The sequence below is a fragment of the Eptatretus burgeri genome, chromosome 1 (assembly GCF_056783735.1).
Source record: "Eptatretus burgeri isolate ZD-2024b chromosome 1, Ebu_testis_v1, whole genome shotgun sequence".
Taxonomy (NCBI): Eukaryota; Metazoa; Chordata; class Myxini; order Myxiniformes; family Myxinidae; genus Eptatretus; species Eptatretus burgeri.
The window spans coordinates 146,785,910-146,812,330 of NC_140961.1; the positions used below are offsets into that span (position 1 = coordinate 146,785,910).

General features: G+C 43.0%; 1 protein-coding gene across 1 annotated transcript in view; it reads left to right on the forward strand.

Annotated features, from left to right (window-relative positions):
- Positions 1 to 26,421, forward strand: part of LOC147035708 (extracellular calcium-sensing receptor-like) — a 61,868-nt gene that overhangs the window by 10,453 nt on the left and 24,994 nt on the right. The window contains exon 4 of the mRNA XM_085869165.1: positions 18,796 to 18,919. Within this exon, the coding sequence (XP_085725291.1) occupies positions 18,796 to 18,919 (124 nt within the window). The remainder of the gene's footprint in view (positions 1 to 18,795; positions 18,920 to 26,421) is intronic.

Genomic DNA, 26,421 nt, shown 5'->3' on the forward strand with positions numbered 1-26,421 from the left:
CTGGATGGGTTTGAGGGTTGTGGAGGAGTGACTGGAACACAAATCCTATCCCGGTTCCTCCTGATGACTCCATCTTTAGTCTTTAATTCTTCGGGTTTCTTCTTAGTCTTTATTTTCATCATGGAATCGTGAAAGAAAAACCCACCCCTCCCCCCCCTTACCTGAGTAAGAAAATAATTCAAACTCAGTGAAGTGACTTCACAAACTTCTCTCCCATGGAATGCTTCTTCTTTTATCTCACTGCCATATCACACCAAATAGATCTCTTCTTCGTCATTCTCTCACTTTCGGTAACCTCTGTCTCGTAGTTCGCGTCTTTTATGCCCAATGTACCATGTATCAGCAATGCCATTCGCCCATCAGGGGCCATCACATGGCTGCCCTAGTATGATAGACCAAGCTCATCGAGGCATACTCAGTCTACCTGGGATTGTTCATCATATTGTTACGGATTTCAGAATCCGGTCTGATGGATGCATCCACACATCAGGGTCCTTCGACAGTTATTTCCTTAAATGCATGTCCATATTAGCCTCATCCCCATGTCTAATGGGATATTAAATGTGATGCGTTGAGAAGGGTAAAGAATAGATCCCCTCTCTTATGGGAAGCTTTTTTCTTGATGACAGACACATTTATGCACATATTTCTTTCGCGAGCGCTGATACCCGCCTTTTTTCATCAGCAACGTTTACACACATTTCTTTCATGAACGCCAAGGCCCGCCCTTTTTCGAGGAATGGGTTGTCATCGTAACCGTGTGCCAGTGGGCAGGGTGAGCTTGGGGGACTTTGTGCCCACCAAGATGGGCCACATATATAAAAGGAATTGGAGATCTGTTAAAAAAAAAAGAAAGCGAGAGAAGAAGCGAGCAAGAAGCTGGCAAACGAGCCAGAGAGGAAGCGACGAAGTGAGTGAGTGAGCGTGTGGTTGTCTGACCAGCGCCAACGAGACAATTCGTCTTTTCCAATGCTTGAGCAAGCGAGCGTGTGGTGCAGGTGTGGGTGCGAGCAGTGCCGACAACGAGTGAGGCACAGGTCAGTCACCAACGGACCATGTGGGTCACTGGACGTCACCAGTTTTGTGAAGTGTGAGGAGCTGCCCATGTCGTAGCACCAGGGTCTAAACCCACGATAGATGATTTCGGTGCCCCCCAGATGTCGACTGGCATTCAAGGCTGTTGGCAAGTGGGTGCACAGCAAGGCTGGGTGCTGGCGACGGACAAGACATGCACACACATTTCAGGACATTTTCACTTAATGGATGACTTCTCTCTGGTGAGCAAGATGACTCTCCCCCCACCCACCCCCACCCCTGAATGATCTGCTGGGTACCCTTGTCTGTGTTTCGTTGTGAGTAATTCGACCCCCAATAAGCATCATCTGCTCTCTGTCTCTTTCCTGTCATTTTGATTGATTTTGCCTGATTAATTATTAATTTCGATTGCTTTGGAATTTATTCACTTATTTACCTCAGGAAATAAAAAGTTATTTTTATTTATTTATTTTATTATTAATAAATCATTTGTTGACTTGCAACCTGTCCGTGTTTGTCCTTTCCTTCCATTAGTCCAGCATTGTCCGAACCTAGATAAACTAGGAGGTAATTACCACAGATTTGACCAAAAATCGTCAGCACGCACCAGCGGTTAAAACGCTCGGCCGCCCTAATTAAAATCTAATCGAGATAAGATTGGTGCTTTACCGAGGGTGTGCTCCTTACTCAGGTAACCACTGATCTCTAGTTAAATGGAATAATCAGACGGTGGGCACTGGAACTCGTGGTTAGCTGGGTGGCGTTTATGGTTCTAAAACAACTCACTGTACCACAACGTTAATTGTGAGCGGTGGCCACAGGTCCAGCTCTTCCGAGGACAACCGGGGATTAATCCCTCTGAGTGATAAACTGGTGTCTCGGTATCCGTGGCCGTAACAATATCATGGCTTGTCAAAAGTAAAATTATTAACCTCGTTCAAATTTCACGTCTCTTTACTAACTAACATTACAAATACTAAACAAGAAAAAGAGCAATCAGAGATTGCAGACCCTCGCCAAGACATGTTTGTGTGGTTTATTTTGTGTGGTGTATTGACGATGTAGATTTATGTTCATGCAGCACACAAACAGACCTGTTCGGTTTTATTGTATTGAGTCACACTACCATCGGGTAGCCTGGAGTTGGCTTCGCAGTTAGGGTGGACGTTTGGGATCCTGGGGTTACTGAGTTCGAGTCCTGTTGGCCTGTCATCCTGTCATCGTTGACTCATCCTGTCATCATTGACTCAGCCTGTAATCCTTCTGAGGTCGAAAAAATGAGCACGAGTACACTGGTGGGAACGAGGGGCACTGCATCAGTGGGAACATTCCAATCAAATGTATTTTATCGACGTAATCACATTCCAATCGTACATACTCTATATACGTATGCACATTCTAATAATACCTACTCTCAAGATGAAAAAAAAAACACGTCCCCAAAAGCACGTACTTTGGTGACATACTACCATTCTTCATTGATTTTGATGTACTATGCACTTTATCGAGTGTTGAATGCCAACAAAGCAGTTTCATGGCAAGGTTTGTACTGGGTGGTTTGCCATTGCCTTCCCAGCATTGTTCATGTTCTAGTCGTTTAAATACTGAACGTCAATCAAGGAAGCAGCTCTTACCATTTTGAAAGTATTTGTTATAACTCGGCTGGGGTTTGAACCTCAGACATCCCAGAATCTCGAGCTGATGCTCTCCTCATTATGTCACCGAGTAAGGGTAATTGCAAACTCCATTTGTACAAAATTTATAGACATACTCACATTCTAATTGTATGTGGGTCCGTAAAAAAGTAATGCCTCTTGTTTTATTTGTCACTAAATAGACTACAATCACAATGAGCAATATAAAAACGAGAAATTCTCATGAAATATAATTCCAATCACAAGTAAAACTCAGTCACCAAGTCAGGGTGATTGGAAACTCCATTTGTACATAATTTATAGACATAATCACATTCTAATTGTATGAGGGTCTGTAAAAAAGTAATGCCTCTTGTTTTATTTGTCACTAAATAGACTACAATCACAATGAAAACTCAGTTACCAAGTCGGGGTGATTGGAAACTCCATTTGTATATAATTTATAGACATTCACATTCTAATTGTATGAGGGTCCATAAAAAAGTAATGCCTCTTGTTTTATTTGTTACTAAATAGGCTACAATTACAATTAAAAATATAAAAACGAGAAATTCTCATGAAATATTATTCCAATCACAATGAAAACTCAGTTGACTGCATACCTCCACGAGGCTGAACAGTTTACGTTTTTTATCCCACTGATAGGCTGGATCTGGATTTGGATCTGGATTGTTCTTCTCACCTAACTAATTTATTCACCTCGTTTTGTCATAACTCGTCCACAACTTGTTGAGATTTCACGCAATACACGACTTTCAAATGACGTAATGCACCCCAGAATGTTTGGTGTGTATGCACAGAAACGCCAGGAAACGGTGGTGTTTCTGGCACGATGAAATATTCCATGTGTGTTAGAGAGGAATGTTTCCTAAAATGTGTCACAAAGCTTCTAAAATCAGCCAAAAGTACTTGGGGAAAGTACCTGGGAGAAAGAGCTGTGCCTCTGTAAAACGAAAGACTTGCATAACTTTCTCAGCTCAGTGAATGGCAGCTACCCATACTGTAAACCCCCGACCTTGTGGGTTTGGCTAATTCAAGGCCTGAGTGGACGGGCGTGTGTTACACAAACCCATGACGGATCACTACTGGACTGTGTATCTGGATTAGGTGTGTCTGTGCATCTGGGACTTGTGAATGTACAGGGTAAGTTTAATATGATAATATTTACTGTTTATTACGTTGGGAAGTGGGTGAGAGGTGGGAGCTACTGGAGCTGTGAGGGCTGTTAAAAATATACTGGTTGGTACACCCATGGGCATAGACATGTATGACATTTGGACATCTTGAGTTTGATGCTGGCAATGGAATTTAACAAAATGGGTGCTGGCAATTTTGTCAGATCCAAAAGTGACGTAATCCACACAATTTATTTCCTTCACATAACAAGTGAATACATGTGCAAGCACATATGAAATGCAGTTTGTTTATAATTCCACGATATTTGAAATCGCTGTGTTTGGTTCTTTGGTTTGAACCTGCACTTTAAGTATGTACTTTGGATGAAACTTTAAAATCTAGAAATAACCTCACTCAGAGATCAACATCGCCGTAATATTGTTGCGGACCCGGTGTCGGCGGTGAAGACCACGAGGGATGAACTAACTCAGGTTCCCACCAGACCCTCTGGAATCACCTTAGAGCCGTGCGGTTTTGTAGCATCGCAACAATATTATCAAGCGGTTTAAACTTTCTTGATCGGTGAATTATACAAGCCATCATCGTGAGATATTTGTTTGTTTGTTTTTCAAACATTTCAAGAATTTGTTTTTTCATCTGGCATTTGATTTTTATGATAGCATGACTAGGTACACAGGGAAACCAAGAAAACACAGAATGGCACAGTTTAATAAACAACTTGGTTTTAAGTTTAATGGTTACACATGTATTCCGTGATATACTCTGGATGTGTGAATGAATGGAACTATTGCATAGTTAAAAACATGACATATTTTTATATTGATTTTATATGTTGTGCAGATATGAAACTGAATATTCAGGGTGTCCCATAAGTCTGGAACCAGCGGGTAAAATGAGTATTTTATGATTTTTTTTTGTTGATTGCAGGTGCCCATGATGTTTCTGAGTAAGGAAGGACACATTCAGATTATTCTGCTTGTAGGAAATCGGAGTCATAGGGAGGTTGCTGACGAATTTAACAGATTGAATCTGGACCGCGTGCTGATAACACAGCTGTGTCAGCAAACTGGTCACAAAGTTCAGGGATACTGCATGTTACACCACCACTCGTGATGGCATTCACTGTGTTATTGCTCACTGGATATCTTTCCTGAAGTGTATAAATCATAATGGTGGACACAATGAACACATTCTGTGAATATTTCTTGAATAATATAATATTCTGTGAATACAAGCCTTTTCAATCGTTTTCACCTACGCTTCCAGACATGTGGGACACCCTGTAGATATATGAACTATGGATTTGGTATACAGTAGTGTTACAATGTCCAAAGTATCATGTTTTATATTATGCCATGCATTTTGCAAAGTGCATTCATCAACAAGAAATAAAGTTTAAGTTACGATTTTTATACAAGTCATTTCTTATTTATTTAAATGCTGCAGTTCAATAAACAATTAACTTTTTGGTTCTGTCATTACATGCACATTTTATTATCTATTTGCTTTGGACGTATGAATGAATTAAAATTTGAACGCAACCAAAAAAAAGATAATACATGTCACTGAATGATAATGAAATATACATGCCACTAACACAAAACAAATACACCAATATTTTACAAAAGTATGATAAGCACATGCAACAATAAAGTGATCACAAGTGATACAAAGTTATGTTCTGACAAAAAACGAGTCAAATAGTTTATAATGACCCATCTATCAGTGCGATACAAATCGTCAGCTGTTCAGCCTGGCCAAGGTGTGCTCTACAGAGTGCCCTTCTTGTTTATGATCTGACATTGTCATATTCTTGTCTTGGTAATGACACATCCCAATAAAGTGTCTGCATTTATGATATGTGCAAGGTAAAATATCAATACCCACACAGAAAATATTAACAAAGATGGCTGCCTAGTTTCAAATTTACTTGTAGTTGAAATGCCATCCTGAACTTCCATTGACAAGGGTTCTATTTTCGTCGAGGAGTGACATTCCCAAAGTCATAATCAGTAAAATAGCAATCGATAACTTCTATGTGAATATCCCAACCAAAGCAATTTCTGTAAACGTGATCCATGAGTGAACCATAAGCGGTGGTTGCCACAGTTGGTGAAAGCCAAACTGCTGCAATTTTGGGTCAGGTTGTTAGTTGTTTCTGCATTTGTATTGGACAGAAGATCAATGGTAAAATCTCCACAGATAAGTGTTGGTCCCGTTAAGTCAAAATTACCAAGGAGCAGCTGGAGTTCTTCCATGAAATCTCCATTACTGGTACTTGGTCTTACAGACAACGAGAATGTTCAAAGGATGAGTCTAAATGGTGACACTGGCTGAAAGATACTCCATTCCTTTGATATGAGAAGGCTGAGGCTTCCTTTCTGGTTGTAAGCAATCTTTTGCCATGATCATAATGCCACCTTTTTCTACTCCTATTGCAGGGGTTCTATCTTGTCGACGTGACACCATGTTTGGTTGCAGAAGGCTATCTTTTTGCAGGATATGTTTTGGTGTGAGAAATGTTTCATCAAAGCAATAACTGTCTGTGTATTGGAGTTCTTTAGTTGCTTTCAACTCAGGTATGTGGTTGAGATATGATCTTATGTTGAGAGGCACAAGTCTGAGATGTTGGTAAGAACTCCTGAAGTCAGCGCCACATGGGAGTTTATGGAGTGAGTCGTTGCAGTTCCACACACATGAGGGTTGGCCCGGATACCAGTGGTATCAAAATCAATGATGAGCAGTCCTTGAAGTATTTTTAACCCTGCTGAAGGCAACATATGCTTGGCCCGGCATAAATGGCCTCCTCTGCACTGTTTTTTGCATTGATACCACATTTACATCAAGTGTTTTGACCTGTACCTTGTGGATGGTGCAGGCCCACGTCTGTTATCAACAGCAAATGTTGCTTCATGTGTGATGATAGCAACTGCATAAGGATGTTGGTGGTTCTGGCTTCTGGCTGCAGCTTTTTGGCCAACATGGTCATTGTCAAACACCACGAGAATAACATCAACATTGCCATTAGTTGTGTCAATACTGACCACTTTTCCACGTGCACCATTCACAAGACCATCTGCTCTGTCAACGTTCATGAGCATTCCTTTAATGGCTCAAATTGCAATTCTGATGATGCCTTGCAAACCAGCACAATCTGATGCCTTCTTAGGAGCTGTCAAATTGGGCTGACCAGTGTGCCTGTCCTTTGCATAATCAACTGCTTTGATTTCTGCTATGGCGACTCTCAATTCATTAAGATGCCTCAAATTATGCAGTGCATTGGGTGGATATTCATGATTTGCTGCACGAGACTCCAGCAATGTAATGTTTTCCTTGGTGCACGAGTCAGAATGCACATGGTTAAGCAAATCTGCAAATTTTCGGTCTCCCTGTTGTCATGGTCTCATGCTTTCATGAGACAAATTTTCAGTCTCATGCTTTCAGGAAGCTCCACCATCAGGAAGCTTTCCAACCAGAGAGAGCCATGGAGCTTGGCATAATCTGATGGGAGACCAAACACAAAGTTCTGAACAATAGGTTGGAGCTGTTAAAAATCACCAATGGCTAAAATGCGAACTTCACCAAAGCGTGCCACCAGATGTGGTCATAATTTATTCGAGGCAGTGATGTATTTTATACAGCAAGTCTGCACCAACCATGGATACATCATCGATTGTAAGTAGTTTCAGTTTCCCGAGTCTTGAGTGGAGCATGTTCAGCTTCTCTGAATTTGAAGCCTGATTGGTGTGTTGTTTGGCACTTGCACCAAGGAGGAAGGTTGAGTGTAGCATCATTCCATATATGTTAAATGCAGCTACCCCAGTGAAAGCAGTGAGAAGGATTAGCACATCATCAGGCTCAAGATGGCTTGACAGTCTGAGGAGTCGATTGGTGTCATAATAGATTAGTTTGATGATATGGCATTTTCCAGTTCTGCCAGGGCCACTTATGAACAATCTATAGGTTGGTGGAGGTTTATCATGTTTCAGTGCACTTACAGTTTATTTGCACTACTTTTGGTGATAAGAAAGGACTTGTTTCTGTTGGGGGTTGAGTTGCCTCATCATGGCTGTGTACTCATGTGGGGTCAGAAAAGTTTTACTTGTTTGAGCGGTGTACCGGGCATGAAGCTCAGCATTTAGTCTAGGTTTCGATGATTGTCATTAAAATCAGGATTGTTGGCAATATCCACTGCATCAACTTGTCACTATGCCAAGTGTTGGCTTAATGGTTAGGGTGGTGAGCTTGGGATTCTCGGGTCCTGAGTTCAAATCCTGCTCAGCTGTTGAATTAATACTACATATGGTTAACTCGACCTGTCATCCTTCCGAGGTCGGCAAAATGAGTGCCAGCTTGCTAGTATCCTGTGTCGGAGTGGCGACCTGTCCAGGATTGTGCCCAATATCCAAGGAGACTGCTTCGGCAGCACCAACGCTCTGCACAGAGTATGGTCCCAATGGATAGAAATTGTCACACTTGGAGGTGACCTCCTTCTTCTTTATTTCCTTGTTGCTGTTCAGTCCCAGGTGCCAGCAGATTCCAGGCATGTATGAGTGGACCAAAGTCTTCCAGATCTCCAAGTGCTTCTTTCACTGAACGGCATCCTGAAATTCATTTTTTGTACGTTTGGTAGGTGTCATAATTTCCTTTATGGTCATGTTCATTTTTTCGATGGCTGATAAAGCATCAACAGGTTTCTATACTTGGACTTGGCATCTTCCTTCTCCTTTTGAAATCGAATGACACATCCCTTCTGGTGATTGTGCATTTAAGAGTGATTCTCTCAGCTTTGTGTGTGTTATTCATTTTCTATGTTGTTGTTGTTGTTGTTGTTGTTGTTGTTGAGGTCAGGCTGGTGGTCATTGTTGGGTTGATCTCGGGCATCGACACAATAATTAGCAGAAAAGGTAGCAAAGCACATGCCATCTAAGTTGTTTGGTTGTGCTGCATACCGACGTCAGCCCACTGAAAAAGTAGTTTTTCGAATTATCATCCATTTCCAATATGGCTGACATTGGCTTCATCATGCAAATGCGGCTATCTTTTGGACTGGTGTTGATAAATATCACCTGTCTGCTTGACTGCTTCAATGTAAGACAAAGAAGGTGGTATGCAGTCCCTTGGGCACTGACTTCTCTGTGGTTTAGAAACGTTGATCCAAGGTTTTGTAGTTGATGTCTGACATCAACTGAGTGAGTATCTTTGGCTACTTTACACAAAAGCTTAGTCATTGCTGAGATCATACATACATGCTCCATGCATATGGATCAACAATGTACCGTAGGTCCATGTTTGCCTGTCATGCTCGCAAGGCATCCAGGTTGTCGCTGTTGATCCACTTTGAATGTGTTTTTCGCTTGAGTATACGCATGCCAATTTTCAATGTTTTGGGAACCTGTGTATACTGATTGATTTCAACACCACCTTTTTTTTTTTAGTAGATCTTGGGTGGTGGTGTCATCTGGTGTCTCACCTTCAATCAGTACTTGTATGACTCTTCCAAATAACTCTTTTTTATCTTCGAGATATTTTAGGACATCAATATTGGGATCACATAAATATAGCAGATGGGCAATAAGTCTAAGCTAGTGGCATGAGGAAAACGTAATCTACAACTTTCATTGTGCCTGCAGGTGGCAGAATGCACATGGCTTTGAAGTTTGGATAACTCTTCCATGACTTCACATGTCTAATATCTGTCAATAAATTGACAGATTTCCTTATCAGTATTTGTGCCAATGTGTGGTGCATTCGTCACACAGATGATAATATGGGCGTGTGGATATCCTCTGGCCTGGAATTTTTTCCAGAAGAAGTAATCGCTGATGTCACCTAATGGCTAGCTTTTCCACACATGGAAGAATGTGTAAAGGCGGTATCGGAATTGTTTGGCTGCGGTAACTGGTTTAGTTTGCAACCACCTAGACTTCTCCTCCAAAGGCATTGTTGTAATTTCTTCATTGCTGTAGATCTTGCCATGTTGACGAGCAATGCTCTGTATAATTTCTGGCCACTGCATATCTGCTGTTGTCAAAGTCAAAAACCAGATTTGAATTCTGAACTGCTGCACCATGGTCAGAACATCATACAGTACAGAGACATGACTGAAGTAAATAGACACCATAAATTTCTTCATTTCATTTGTGTAATGTAATTTTACTCAGTGATTTGTTATAATATTCGACTATTTCTTTGCAGAAAGGATTTCCTGGATCATATATGATAATTAACTATGCCTCAAACCCAGGGAGCACACAAACTTTCCAATTTTCAAAGATTACAAATTGTTGGCATTTGTAAGGTGGAGTCAGCCTTCAGATTGAGCAGAACCTTGGCATTCCGCTTTCTATGTTCAATCGGGTGATTGTGCAAATCACCAGTGAAGGCAGGAATCCACAGATTCCCGTTCTGGTCGACCTGGGCTCTCAGAAAGGTGTCTTCAAGGTGTCAAGCAGTCCATTCATTAAACTTCCCATTGCAAGACAGCAGATGTTGCAGAGGAGGTTCCAAGTTAGCTCAAGAACTGCTGTGCGGTACCTTCATTAACTGGGCTACTATGGGAGAGCAGCTTGGAGAAAACCTCTTCTTAGACCAGACAACATTCAAAGGACAGAAGTTGGCTGAGATGACCAACAGACCCTTGGAGTTTTGGCAAACTGTAATTTTTTCAGATGGGTCCCAATTTTCTAAATTTTCTGACAGTGGACGTATATGGATCTGGAGACTTCCAAGTAAGGCAGTTTTCTTTGAACCGATTGCAGCCAACTGTCAAACATGGTGGTTTTTCAGTGATGGTGTGGGGAGCAATCTGGAGCACTGGTCGGTCAGAGCTTGCGGAGTGTGTTGGTGACATCAACACCACGACGCACATTTCTGTCCTTGAGGATGGACGTCTCCCTTTCTTCTCCACTGGTCAGATGGTCAAAACCAACACACTGTTCATGGAAGATGGAGCTCCATGCCACACTGCAAAAAAATACCAAAGAATGGCAGGACAGAAATGGGATCAAGCGCATTCCTTGGCCAAGTCAGTCTCTTGAGATGAATCCCATTGAACACCTCTGGGGCCATATTGGATCGATCTGTGTGGAAAAAGTCCAGGAAACCAACATCACGGGCAGATTTGCTAACCTGTTTGTGTGAAGCCTGGACAGAAATCCCACAAGAGAAAATTTCAAAACTTGGTAGTTCTATACCTAAATGAGTAAAAACATTGAAATCTGCAAATGGCAAGTCTACCAAATACTCGTGTATGTATGAAAATGGATCAAATATACTTCAAATGTTCAATAAATAAATTCTTCAAAAAAATTGTGGTGTCTATTTACTTCTATCTTGTTTCTGTACACATCGCCAGTAGCTGGCGCTCCCAGGACATTCTTTAAAAATTTAATTGCAGCATCAGTGCGTATCATGATTCTCAAATTCTTTGCATTTTTCAGCACACCGGCAGTCACTTTCTGGCCCTGCAATATCAGACCTTGTGTTTGACACATTGCTATTTGGGAGTCATCACGCACTTGTTTAGCCTCCACCACATACTGTGCAGCTTGAAAGTATTCAACAATCTTGGCAATGCGTCCATCTGCATCCAGTATTCTTTGATTGAAGAACTTACGAATGCTTAGTCGTTTGCCACGTGATGCAGAAAAACTATTGTTTCCATATGGGTATTTGTCAGGTTTGACAAGATTTCAAAGTTGGTATCTATTAGAAATGCTGTGGGATGTTGGTTTTCTCCTGGGGTGATACAAAGGATATCATCAGTATCTAAAGGAGTTAGGCTGCATGCAGGTTTCAGATGGAAGTCTGCAATTGCTGACAGCTTTTTCAAATGATGTCTGGTCCTCTGCCTCTTCAATTAAAGATACCGGTTCACCATCTTGAACATGTCCACTTGTTGTTGGAACATTAGGCACCAGATGTACTTTTTCCAATGCAACTTAGTGACTTTGGTCAATAAGGCCAACCACAACATATGGATTATCTGTGTGTTGGTTGTTAATGGGGTTCACTATTGTCAACCTATCTGGATTAAGTGTGGAGAGAATACATTGTTACGAATTTGGAATTCAATTGCACATAATATACAGGTTCCCTTAGTCAGCTATGTCGATAAGTGCATGTTCCCTAGATAGCTCACCTTTCATTGTTTAAATGTTCAGAGATAGATTAGATGCGCTGCGGATCGATTTAATAGTTAGGGAATGAAACTATGGAGACGTCCCTCCCCCTCTTCTGCGAAGAGGAAGAAGAACCTGCCATCCTGTGACGTCAACAACTCCCTCCCACCCGTGGATGAGCGGGGGGGGGGGTGGATCACAAGGACATGAGTCACGCCAGGTGCGGGGAGGGGGTGAAAAGGATAAAGAGGACATCTTTTCTTTGTTCAAAAAGAGTCCCGACAGAGTTCGTGGGAGTCCCGTGGTAGGGCTGAGTTCGTGGCCTGAGTTCATGGGAGTCCCGTTCTGAATCCCGTGGGCAGAGTCGTGTGCTGAGTCCCATGGGAAGAGTAAGCTTTTTTGCTTCAGAGAGAGCAGTCGTTCAGCCATCGGGTCCTGCTTGGCTTGCTTGGCTTGAGGCCTTCGGAAGCTTTTTGCTTCGGCTGGCTCAGTGAGCTTCGGCTGCTGCTTTGTTTTGCAAAGAACTTGAGCCGGTTGTTCGGCTCGAGCTGCGAGTGGAGGCTTCTTCCTCCTCTTCCTCTTCCTCTTGGTTCGTGCAGCTTGTCATTCTCCATTTTGTTTCCCAGCTTGGTGCGACGCGTCGGCCTCTTCTTGGAGTTGATTCCTTGGGGGAAGCGACGATCGACAGGAAGGATCAGCGCCTCATCTCACCGGCACATGTTGAGAAGCGCGGGAGGATTCGCGGGAGCTCGGGAAGGATCGCGGCGATTTGGATCCAGCTCGCTCTCGCTGGAGCCCGGGTCCGGACAAGTTGAAGACCACACGAGGTGGAAAGGTTCAAATCAACCTCTGAGTTCCAGCTCACCTGTCCTCCGAGCTGGAGTTTGTGATTAAAGGCTTCAGCCACCGTTTCTTGTGTGTGTGTGTGTGTGTGTGTGTGTGTGTGTGTGTGTGTGTGTGTGTGTGTGTGTGTGTGTGTGTGTGTGTGTGTGCGTGCGTGTGTCCGTGGGCCCGTATTATAAGTAGGAACTGCTGTTAAGTGAAAATGACTGTACATAATAAGTAGACGGTTGTAGTTCTTTTGTCGTGCTTTTGTTGCTTGTATAATTGCATACGTGTTTTGCCTTATTTAATTTCATACGTGTTTCATTATAATAAATGTCCTTGTGTGAATGTAAACCTGCTCGTTTCGTCCATTCCCTCATTGACTGAACATTTCGTGTGTTGGGAGTGAGAAAGCCGTTGGTTTGCCGTAATAGGGGGACATTTGGACCGACGGTTCTCGGCGATTACACCGCTTGGAATCGCGCACGGACAAGCTCGCCTCGGCGGTTTGTTCCGTACGAGATCCGTCGAGGGTGGAATATCACGGTAGTTGGATCACATGGGTATTTAGGTACATTAAAGATTGGCAATCGACCCTACCCCACGTGATCTGCCGATTGGCGTATTTCGGTTCTTGTACAAGGACCCGTCGCTCGGTGTTATCCGGGCGAAGATCTATATTCCGGGTGATCGGTCGGGCCAACTCGACTTGCGGCTCTGTTCAGAACGGTCGGTTGGCGGCTGACCCCCGGCCAGTAACAATATATTCCAATTTCCAACATATCTGCCAAGTCTTGAAAAGTTACATGGTCAGCCCAGGCAAACTCCTCAAGCGGGTTGACATATCTGTTCCACATCTCTGTTTGGCGGATCTGGGGATTCCTAGTATTGAAGCAATTGTGTAATCAACATCTTCTGATGCTGCTGCATCATGTCTGCATTTGTTGAGAAATGACCACCAGCAGGACTATATACAAAGTTCATAGAATGAGAAGAATTGCCAGAGGATTGAAAAAAAAGGAACAAACTGCCGTCACAGTGTTTCAGCATTTTCAATCGTCTGACAATGGCAAAGAAACAGCAATTGCCATCTGATGGTGCATCACACACAGAAAATCCAAACTGTGCAGCAAGAGTCTTCATGGTAAATCTGTTCTCACTGAAATTGACCACTTAACTGAATTTACAATTTGAAAGAGCTACAATTGTACCATCGAGGGAGTTTGAAGAATTTGAAGGGCTGCCATGACCACCAACATAGTGATTGGAATTTTGTTGTTCAGCTGGTATTTTGCTCAACGCCTCCCATAATTCACTGTCATTGTCACTCCACTCCTTTTCCAGGTCTTCACACACATTGACATCTTTGTAGTATAGGTTATTCTGTTTCAAGCATAGCAAGGCAAACCAATCTTTGTGGCCAGATGTAGTCATATATGTAGTGTCGCTTGTGGACTAACTCTCTCTTCAGCTTCATTAGAAGTATATGAGCATCTTCTGGTAGTCGAGGTAGCAGGAAGCACAAATGTTCCAATTTAGTTGGAATTTTCACAGCAGGGCCATGGATGGCTTTCTGTCACCACTTTGGTCGCCCCATCATTTTCATGAGTGGGATTCTCTGACTGATGAGGCGATGTTCTTTTGGAATATCCATCAAGTGTCGACCATTGGCATATGCTTGTGCAGACCATTGACATATAAAGTACCTGGCTCCTTTTCAATGATTGCCATGTTTTGCAGACCCAGAAGAGACCAAAAACTTCACACATAAATTCATCTTTAAAGACTGGATTTCTCTTCATCCGATAAGTGTTGATATTTTTTATCAAACTGAACACCAGATGTTCTACACATAAGTCGATGACATATTGTGCAAGGAAAAATTGGACCCTAATTGATTTTTGATTGGAAAATCAGTGGCTTCTTCAACTGAAAGTATTTCATCTGATTTTGATAGCACGTGCATGTGCCATGCTTACCCTGTCTCACTTTTGACCTTCGTCTTTTCTTATGTTCGGAGGTCACGGATGCACGTCCATCTGCTGTGTGCTGCATGTCTTTTGTCCTTCGTATTTCAATTTGTTCGGGGGGTCTCGGATGCACATGCATGTGCCATATCCTGTCTCGATTTCGACCTACGTATTTCAGCACTTGCACGGGTCTCCGTTGTACTTACATATGCCATGCGCTGTCTCAATTCAACTTGCGTTTTTCAGCTTCTTCAGTAGTTTAAGAAAGTGGAACTCGTTTGTTTCTCTCGCAGTCCTGAGCGCGTCGTTTTGCTTTTTTATTTTGCTAAATTGTGTTTTGCTTTTTTTAATTTCAATTTGTGTTTTTCAGTGCTTAAAATGTATAACTCCATTGAAACAGGATGATTAATATTCTAAAGTGTTTGATAATAATACAATTCAATTGAAATGAAAGACTGGCATGATGACATCATAGAATGAGAGAAATTGAAATGAAAGAAGTTTTAAAGGTCGAAAAAAAGATGAAGATAATGCCAACAATGAAATTGGAAGTTTAACGCTGTGTTTCGGAGCCATTCAAAAATTACCTAACTCTTGAGGGGTGGGGGGTACAGAGGGAAGGCAGTGAGGGGTTTTTATATAGTTGTTATCTAACAATGACAATAATGGTTGTTGTTTAATCAACAATGACAACACCCTTTAATCACATATATTTCTTTAATTTTTACATTTTATTAATTTATTTATTTAATGACCTTTATTCGGGTTCTTTTAGTTTTATGTACCTCTATAGCCATAAAACATAACCTATTGATTCAGGGTCCAGCTAGACTCATCTTTGAGGTGCGGCTGAAGGAGACAGGGCTTTATTCACAACAAAGGAGGCGGTTAGGAGGAGATATGATGGAGATGTTTAAGATAATGAAAGGTATGGATAAAATATATGCAGATTAATTATTCAGCAGAGTAGAGAGTGATAGGACGAGTGGCCATGGCCTGAGAGTAAAGAAGAGTAGAGTTAAGACGGTAGCAAAGCAGGGGACTTTTACTCAGAGAGTAGGTAATGCATGGAATGGTCTCACTGGAAAGGTAGTGGCAGCAGAAAAAGTACATAAATTTCATTTAGAATTAGATGGGTACCTGGAAGTTATGGAGATAGAGGGGTATGGGGATGTTGATAAGACTTTGAGGTAGTTTGAGCATTGATGGTTTGATTGTGTATGGAGTGCTGTTGGTGGGGGTCTTGTGTTGGATTTCCTTGTTTCCTTCTTCCCTTGTTTCCTACACTCTACACTAATAAAAAAACTAAAGAGTAAAAGTAATAAAAAAAGAGTAAAGAGTGAGATACATTTCCCACCTTTCGTTTGGAGGGACTTTGGGAGGAATATGTGTCATTAGTTAGAATGTTCGGTAGTTCTCTACACCCTCCATCTATAAATCCATCTTTGGATCTCTCTTTGGCTCCACTGACCCATCCATCGCCAGTCCTTCGCCATGTTCACCTTTCAAGCCCTTGGCTCCTTGTGGCCCATCGATCCTGTATAATGCCCTTCAACCCTCCCCCCTCCCTCCTTTTCCATTCCACATCTCGAACACCATCCCCCTACCAACAGGTAACAGATTCCCCCCTACCCCCATCGGAGTCCAAGTAATGCATCACCATTGCTTCAAAACAATGGACCACAATTAAATGCCATAAAAATTTACCCCCGTTGTATACGTGTCACACCCTCACAAACACTCTGCATATGTGCTTTGCCATTCTTAATAAATAAAACCTTTTCTGTATATATGTGCCACACAAACACCCCGTTTTACCCTTACAGTAAAGGCCAAAAATATTGGCACCTTTACACTTTTTTTCAAATAATGCATCATTTCTTCCAGAAAATTGTTGAAATTAAAATATATTTTTGTATCCACATATGTATTTCTTTGGTTTGCTGTTGAACAAAACAAAAAAAGCTGAAAAAAATTCGTAAATCCTAGTTTGTTCCACACAGAAATCCTCAAATGGCTTGGACAATCTTTTTGGCACCTTTAGGAAGTTGAAACAAATAATTAGATTTCAAGCAGGTGATTCTCCTTTACTTTGGAATTGAACTCAGCTGTGGTGAGTTGTAGATGCTTGCATTATAAAAATCACCCATTCAACCAGTTTGAATAGAAAAAAACGAGTCATTCTGCTGTTTCGTGTCACTGGGTGTACCACGCTGAGCATGGAAAAAAGAAAGAAAACCAGAGACTTATCTGAGGAGGTCAGACACAAGATGGCAGCGAAGCATGTACAATCTCAAGGACACAAGTCCATCTGCAGAAACTTTATTGTTCCTGTGTCAACCGTACGCAATATTATGGGAAAGTTTAAGGCCCAGGACACTGTAGCCAACCTCCCTGGACGTGACCGCAGGAGAAAACTTGATCAAAGATTGCAGCGAAGGATTGTTCGAATGGTGGAGAATGCACCTCGATCAACTGGCAAACAGATTCAAGCTGACCTTCAGACACATGGTGCGACAGTTTCAACTCGCACCACCCATCGCCACCTCAATGAAAGGAGGTTCGATGGGAGGAGACCCAGCAGGACCCCACTGCGGAGAGAGAGAGAGAGACATAACAAAGCCTGACTGGAGTTTGCCAAACACACCTGAACAAGTCAAAACCTTTCTGCAAGAATGTCTTGTGGACAGATTAAACCAAATTAGAGAATTTTGATAAAGCACATCGTCTTTAACTTAACAGAAAACAAAATGAAGCTTTCAAAGAAAAGAACACCTTCCCAACAGTCCAACATGGAGGAGGTTCAGTGATGTTTTGGGGTTGCTGTGCTGCCTCTAGCACTGGGTGCCTTGAATGTGTGTATGGCATCATGAAATCAGGAGATTACCAAGGCATTTTGGAGTGCAATGTTCAACCCAGTGTCAGAAAGCTGGGTTTCCGTCGAAGATCATGGGTCGTCAGCAGGGCAATGAGTCCAAATACACTTCAAAAAACATGGAAGAAGGTTCAAAAGAAATCACTGGACTGTTCTGAAGTGGCCAGCAATGAGTCCAGATATAAATCCCATCGAATGCCTGTGGGGAGATCTGAAAACAGCAGTTGGGAGAAGGCACCCCTTCCAATCTTGGGGAACCTAAATCCCATTGAACACCTTTGGGGAGATCTGAAAACAGCAGTTGGGAGAAGGCACTCCTTCAAATCTGGGGGAACTGGAGCAGTTTTCCCAAGAAGAGTTTGCCAAACTGTCAGTAGAGAGGTGTAGGAAGCTTATTCATGGCTATAGGAAGTGTTTGACTGCAGTTATTTTGTCCAAAGGCTGTGCTACCAAATATTAAGTCTTGGATGTCAATAATTTTGTCAATGTCATTTCTTTTTATTTTCTGGTTTATAAGGACATATTAACTTCTGAATCAAAAACAAAGGTTCTGTAATATTAACAGTGAAATAATGAATTGTGGCGACCAAATACTTTTGTCAATTTCAACTTATTTTTCGAGAAAATTGGGAGTTATTTGAAAAAAGTGCAAGGGTGCCAATATTTTTGGCCACAACTGCATATAAATAAACACATACATGCTTTATTTGAACCTGCACATGCTCTATTCAATAACCAATGCTGCACTCACTCATATTGTTACCGAGCGGAACAGTGTGCGCTGAGGGCGTGAGCCTCAGTTAGTTGGGCCACTTCACCCCAGGTAAACGGTGTGAGATGGAGGAATAATGAGAGATGTGGCCATCTGATTGACGTTTATGGTTGATTCACAACCCGATCGGCCATGGACTTATCCGTGGCCGTAGGCCTCAGGGTCGGTAGTGGTGGTGGGAACAACTAGGTACCCGATGGCATAAAAATACGCTTATGCCGATACCGTAACAACATCAATATTGAAATTTAGAAACTTTGGAAAGAAATTGAAATTTAGAAACTTTCATAAAATATGCAATTAGCGCTTGAACAATGATTAGAACTCCAAAATCAATTGTATTCACTCTTGATCTTTGAAGTTGCACAGTTGCAATTAAAAACATGATTGATATGTTTTCCAGGTTCCGCAATCAGTGTGCAGCGAGCCGTGTGTCCAAGGAACACGGAAGGTTGCACGTAAAGGGGAACCTTTCTGCTGCTTTGATTGTATGCCGTGCATGATTTATGAATACTCCAATGGAACAGGTTGGTTTTGCAACACTATTTTTATGTAGCATAAAGGACGCTTGAAAAAATGTTGCAGGATCTTTCCTTTGAGGTTGGTGTTTCCAGTGTCGTACTTCAGGACTAACTTATTAATTGGTAAAAATTAATATATTTCTCCGTTTCCCTAGACATTCCTTGGTACCATTTTGCCAATGGCACCAACATTTGCAGGACGGCATAGCATGCTTGTGAGAAGCAGGTTATCAGATTATATGGGTCTACAGACTTCGAACATAAAATAAGCCTGCAGTTAATTTGTCATAATACCACCCAGAGACAAACACCGCCTGCACATGTCCAAAGACAAATGCAGTCCAGAAACAAACACCACCCAGATATGTCCGGAGATAAACGCAGTCCGGAAACAAACACCGCCCGACATGTCTGGAGATAAACGCAGTCTGAAAACAAACACAGCAAGGAAATGTCCAGAGATAAACGCAGTCTCGAAACAAAAACTGCCTGGAAATGTTTGTGGATATACGCAGTCCGTATATAAACAGCCCCCAGACATGTAAAGAGACAAATACCCTCCCGACACGTCCAGAGACAAACACGCCACAGACACATCCGGAGACAAACACCCCTCTGATATGTCCAGAGCCAAACATCCCCCAACATATCTGGAGAGGAACACCCCAGGACATGTTTGGAGACAAACAACCCCCAGGTCACGTCCAGAGATGAACACTGGCCAGACACATCTGGAGACAAACACCGCCCGGACAAGTGCGAGACCACCACACCCTGGACACATCCGGAGACTAATACCCCCTGGACACATCTGGAGATGAACATCCACCAGACATATCTGGAGACAGATACCCCCCAGACACATCCAGAGAAAAACACCGTCTTGACATAATAATGACCCAGACAATTCCTGAGAGGAAGGAGAGAGGAGAGAGGAGAGGAGAGAGAGGAGAGAGAGGTGAGAGGAGAGAGAGAGGAGAGAGAGAGAGATGTGAGGGAGGGTGCTGCGCTGTTCAGTATTTGGCGGGGCAGAGCGAGGATGGGACGCAGTGAGAGATAGGTGGGTAGTGGGAGGGGGGAGGAGAGTTAGCAGAGAGAATATGTTATGCTTTACGAACAACACACACACATACATACACACACACACACACACAAACACACACACACACACACACACACGCACACACACACACACACACTGCAATAGTGCTTGCTGATATCGGCCATTCTTCAGGAATCAGCAGATTTGAGTGAGTGTGATTACAGACTACAGTATGCACTGGATACAACCCAAACATCGTTGAGTAGCTTTCACCCTTGATTTGGAGGGATTTCAATAAACAATTTATAAAATAACGTTTCATTATAGATGTTTTAGGGAAATGTGCATACATTCATCTTTATAAACAGCTGCCAATCATCATGTGACTGGTGGAAAAAAAAATTGGCTCTGTAATTTAGAAAACACGTAAATACAGCAAATGGCTTGGAAATCAGGTGTTATCAAATATATTTTGTTTTGAAACTCACAAAGAGAAACAATATAACATTTGTAAATCATGGACCTCAACCTTGGCACAATTGTCGAATCTCAGGACACATTCCGATCAGGATACAAACTGTACAAATATATGTATATATATATATATATATATATATATATATATATATATATATATATATATATATATATATATATATATATTGGGTGGTCGCTGGACTACCGTTATTTTCAGGTTTTCCGTTTGTCTGTATGTATGTAATGGATAGCTCTGGAGGACAGAGGAGTCAACCAATTTTGATGAAACTTGACTGGTAGGTTCATACCAGGATCTAGTTGTATGCTTTTGAATATGCTATAGTGCTATAGTGCTTATGTATGCTATAGTGCTTTTATGCGCACTATAATCAACCTTTTTGGCAAAAAATCTCAGCCCGATTCGTCAAAAACTTTATGACTAGTATGCAATTATATAGCGCCAACCCAGGTCGCCTACCAGCTTGTACATATATATATATATATATATATATATATATATATATATATATATATATATATATATATATATATATATATATATATATATATATATAAATATTGTTACGGGCCGGGCGTCGGCCGCCAACCGACCGCTCTGACGGAGCCGCAAGTCGAGTCGGCCTGACCGATCGCCCGGAATATATAGATCGCCGCCCGGATAAGTCCGAGCGACGGGTCCTTGTACAAGAACCGAAATACGCCAATGGGCAGATCACGTGGGGTAGGGTCGATTGCCAATCTTCAATGTACCTAAATACCCATGTGATCCAACTACCGGGGTATTCCACCCTCGACGGATCTCGTATGGAACAAACCGCCGAGGCGAGCCTGTCCCGTGCACGATTCTGAGCGGCTTCATCGCCAAGAACCGTCGGTCCAAATGTCCCCCTTTCACGGCAAACCAACGACTTTCTAACTCCCAACACACGAAATGCTGAGTCAATGAAAGACTCGACGCGACGAGCTGAAGACATTTAACAATTGCGATATTTATTAATAATAATGGGGAGCTAGGGAAGCACGTAAGAGCAGAACTATACCGACTTTACGAAATGCGATGCAAACATTTACAGCACACAAAGCACTTAACAGTTTCCTACTTATTACATGAGCCCAGGTACGCGCGCGCGCACACACACACACACACACACACACACACACACACACACACACACACACACACACACACACACACACACACACACACACACACACACACACCCAAGAAATGGTGGCAGAGGCCTTTAATAACGAGCTCCAGCTCGGAGGACAGGTGAGCTGAAACACAGAACCTATCTCGAACCTCTCCACTTCGTGTGGTCTTCAAGTTGTTCGGACCCGGGCTCCAGCGAGAGCGAGCTGGATCCAATCGCCGTGAGCCGCGATCCTTCCCCAGCTCCCACGAATACTCCCGCGCTTCTCAACATGTGCTGGTGAGATGAGGCGCCGATCCTTCCCGTCGATGCGTCGCTTCTCCGAGGAACCACCTCCAAGAAGAGGTCGATGAGTTGCACCAAGCCGGGAACCAAACGGAGAAGAAAGAGCTCCACAAACCAAGAACAAGAAGAAGCCACCATTCGCAGCTCGAGGCGAGGAACCGGCTCAACTCTCTGCCAAACAAAGCAACTCTCCAAGAAGTCTACCAAGCCAAGCAGAAGCCGAAGGCCCACTGAACCACCAATGCAAAAAGCCTCCTCCCGAGCCAGGCCGCAGCCGAAGCTCACTGAGCCAGCCGAAGCAAAAAGCTTCCGAAGGCCTCAACACTAACCCAAGCCAAATAGGACCCGAAGGTCTGCTGAACGACTACCCTCAACTGAAGCAAAAAGCTTACTACTCAAGAACAAAGAAAAGATCTCATCCTTATCCTTCTCCGCCCCCCCTCCCCCACGCCCGTCATGACTCGTGCGCTCGTGATCCATCCCCCGCTCAACCACGGGTGGGAGGGAGTTGTTGACATCATGAATCACGGGACGGCAGGGTTCTTCTTCCTCTTCGCAGAAGAGGGGGAGGGACGTCTCCATTGTTTCGTTCCCTAACTATTAAATCGATCCGCAGTGCATCTGATCAATTTCTAAACATTTAAACAATGGAAGGTGAGCTATCTAGGGAACAAGCACTTATCGACATAGCTGACTAAAGGAACCTGTATGTTGTGTGCAATCGAATTCCCAAATTCGTAACAATATATATTTATATATGTAGATGCACATCATGATATTTCAAAAAGTTATGGACAGGTTAACACAAAACTCGGTGGATAAGTTGGGTTGGTGACAAGAAATGCTAATGACAAATGCAATAGAAAGTCTACACCCCCTTTCAAAATTTTCACCTTTGGTTGCCTTATTGCCAAGAATTAAATTGCATTAAACCAGGTGGGTTTTTTCCTCCTTTATTTACACACCATAACCCACATCCAAGTTAAAAACAAATTCTACAAATTTCAGAAAATTCATTTAAAATACAAAACTAGAATATCGTAGTTGAATAAGTGTCCACACCCCCTCCCCCCCCTAATTATAGCATTTGTAAATTAGCCAGGTGGAACCAATCACCTTCAAAATCACACACCAAGTGAATTGGCCTCCACCCATGTTAAATTGTTGTGCTTCCAATTATTTCAGAATAAAATCAGCTGTTCCTATCAGTTTCCTCTGCTGGGTAGTGCATTTCACAGCAAAGACTCAACCATGAATACCAAGGAGCTTTCAAAAGACATCCAGGATAAAGTTGTGGAAATGCACAGATCAGGGGATGGGTATGAAATATTTTGTTTCGTTCCCTTCCCATGCCAGCTCGACTATATTGAGATGGCTGTCATTGATTGATCTGTCCTTAATGATATGTTGATCGCTCTCCTTGGATCAACATGTCAGCTCGACTATATTGTTGTAGATTCCCACCCGCATGGCATGCGAACGACTGCGTCTAACCAATAGTGGTCGCTTCGCCCACCGAATGGACAATCCAGTTGTGACTTTCTGGAACAACGCCAGAAACCAGTCACGGGTGGGTTTTTAATCACACCACGGCCCAGTCCGTATTCTACCCGCGCGAAATAGGGTCAATCGCCGAATATCGATATACTTAAGTACCCGCACGGGTAACCTACCGAGTGTCCATACCTCGGCGAAGGCCTGCTTGGACACGAACCGCTTAAGCGGTCCATTCCGTTCTGGGATAACCGAGCGGGTATTATCTCCAGACCTCGCCGGACCCGATTTTATTTTTCGGCTATTTAAAAACCAACTATATTCCGAGTGCAAGATGGGGCAGTTCAATGATGGAATGGATGCAACGAACAGGTTCACATTCACACAAGGACATTTATTATAATAAAGCACGTATGCAATTAAACAAGGCAAAACACGTATACAATTATACAAGCAACAAAAGCACGACAAAATAACTACAACCGTCTACTTATTATGTACAGTCATGTGCACTGAACAGCAGTTCCTACTTATTAGACGGACCCACGGACACACATACGCACACACACACACCCAAGAAATGGTGGCAGAGGCCTTTAATAACGAGCTCCAGCTCGGAGGACAGGTGAGCTGAAACCCAGAGCCTATCTCGAACCTCTCCACCTCATGTGGTCTTCTGGTTGTTCGGACCCGTGCTCCAGCGAAAGTGAGCTGGATCCAATCGCCGAGCCGCGATCCTTCCTGAGCTCCCGCGAATCCTCCCACGCTTCTCAACATGTGCTGGTGAGACGAGGTGCCGATCCTTCCCGTCGATGCGTCACTTCCCCGAGGAACCACCTCCCGCGCTTCTCAACACGTGCTGGTGAGACGAGGCGCCGAACCTTCCCGTCGATGCGTCACTTCCCCGAGGAACCACCTCCCGCGCTTCTCAACATGTGCTGTTGAGATGAGGCGCCGATCCTTCCCGTCGATGCGTCGCTTCCGCGAGGAACCACCTCCCGCGCTTCTCAACACGTGCTGGTGAGACGAGGCGCCGAACCTTCCCGTCGATGCGTCGCTTCCGCGAGGAACCACCTCCACGAAGAGGTCGATGAGTCGCACCAAGCCGGGAACCAAAATGGAGAACAAAGAGCTCCACAAACCAAGAAGAAGAAGAAGCCACCACTCGCAGCTCGACCCGAGCGACCGGCTCAACTTCCAAAACAGAGCAGCTCGAAGCAAAAAGCTCTCCCGAGTCAAACATAAGGCGAAGCTCAATGAACCACCAAAGAAAAAAGCCTCCTCCCGAGCCAGGCCTCAGCCGAAGCTCACTGAGCCAGCCGAAGCAAATAGCTTCCGAAGGCCTCAGCCCTAACTCAAGCCAAGCAGGACCCGACGGTCTGCTGAACGACTTCTCTCTGCCGAAGCAAAAAGCTTACTAACCAGAACAAAGAAAGATTCTCGTCCTTATCCTTCTCCGCCCCCCTCCACCACGCCGGGCGTGACTCATGCCCTCGTGATCCACCCCCCCTCTCAACCACGGGAGGGAGGGAGTTGTTGACATCATGAGTCACGGGATGGCAGGGTTCTTCCTCTTCACAGAAGAGGGGGAGGGATGTCTCCATTGTTCGTTCCCTAACTATTAAATCGATCCGCTGCGCATCTAATCGATTTCTGAACATTTTAACAATGGAAGGTGAGCTATCGAGGGAACTAGCACTTATCGACATAGCCGACTAAAGCAACCTGTATGTTGTGTGCAATCGAATTCTCAAATTCGTAACAATATGTAGAGTGGGGTGCAACATAATGAGTCCAGCAGGAACTTTCTTAATTAAGACATTATTACCAAATAAATAATTCTAATATGAAACCAAATGCACTTTTAAGGGATTTTCATGAACACTTAAGGATATAAGCGATACAACACTTTTAACAAAAGGAAAAAAAAAATCAAATCTGTCTTTACGTATCATCAGTAAATAATCAGTCTGACCCCATTTTGCTTTGAGAAATGCCTCAACTCCATGTGGGACTGATTTAATTTGTTTACGGATTAAGTTTGATCCAATTTTTTCCCAACAGTATTGCAATTCACTCCATGCAAATTCAGATTGCTCACGTAAATTTCATCTTTCGCTCAAATGTATTCATCCTTCATTTCTTCTGTTAATACAGTCGGTCATTAATGTGTTTGTGTGTGTGTGTGTGTGTGTGTGTGTGTGTGTGTGTGTGTGTGTGTGTGTGTGTGTGTGTGTGTGTGTGTGTGTGTGTGTTCGTGTCAGCGTGTGTATGTCTTCCATAACTCCAAAACCATGAAACGTAACGGCCCCAAACCTTACATGTATATGAAGGAAATTCCAAGGGAGTGCATGAACTAAAACTGTGTGTGTGTTTGGAAGAATTTAAACACCCCTTTTGAAGATAATTTAGGCCTTGTTTAATTCCTTTCTTTTTTTATCAAGGCTTCATCCTTGGTTAACCACTTTTCAGCTTTCTGCATCTCGCTGGGTTCATAATTTGCCATTTTTTTGGCATGCTTATCAATGCCTTGCATTGGACCAGGCCATAAAGGTTTCTTAACCATAAAGTGCTCAAAATGTGTTTTTTCTTCACTTTTCTCACTCATATCATCGAATGCCTCATCTTCATACCTCAGAATAGCTGGAGACATCGTACTTCTTATAAATGCCCAGAGACACCAGTGTTTTTGGCTTTATTTAATTTCTGTACATGCTATAAATTCTGGAATTTCTTAACCTGAGCCAAATTTCAAAATTTATACTATGGAATTGACGTTAGCAGCAGTTCTGACTGCCAAGAAAGTGTTATTTTGTCCACTTCGGCCATTGTTTGACACTTAGCATATATCCAAGTCTTTGTGGCTTTCGTAATTTTCCTAACGTTTCCAATCACTAATCACTTTCCAATCCAGCGAGGTCATGTTAAACATCACCCAGAGATGACCAGCGTGTCAAGCAATGTGCGAGTTGGCCAAATAAACACTTTTTTTTTAGCAGTCGGAAGTGAATGAAGCCCACAAGCACAAATAGCAT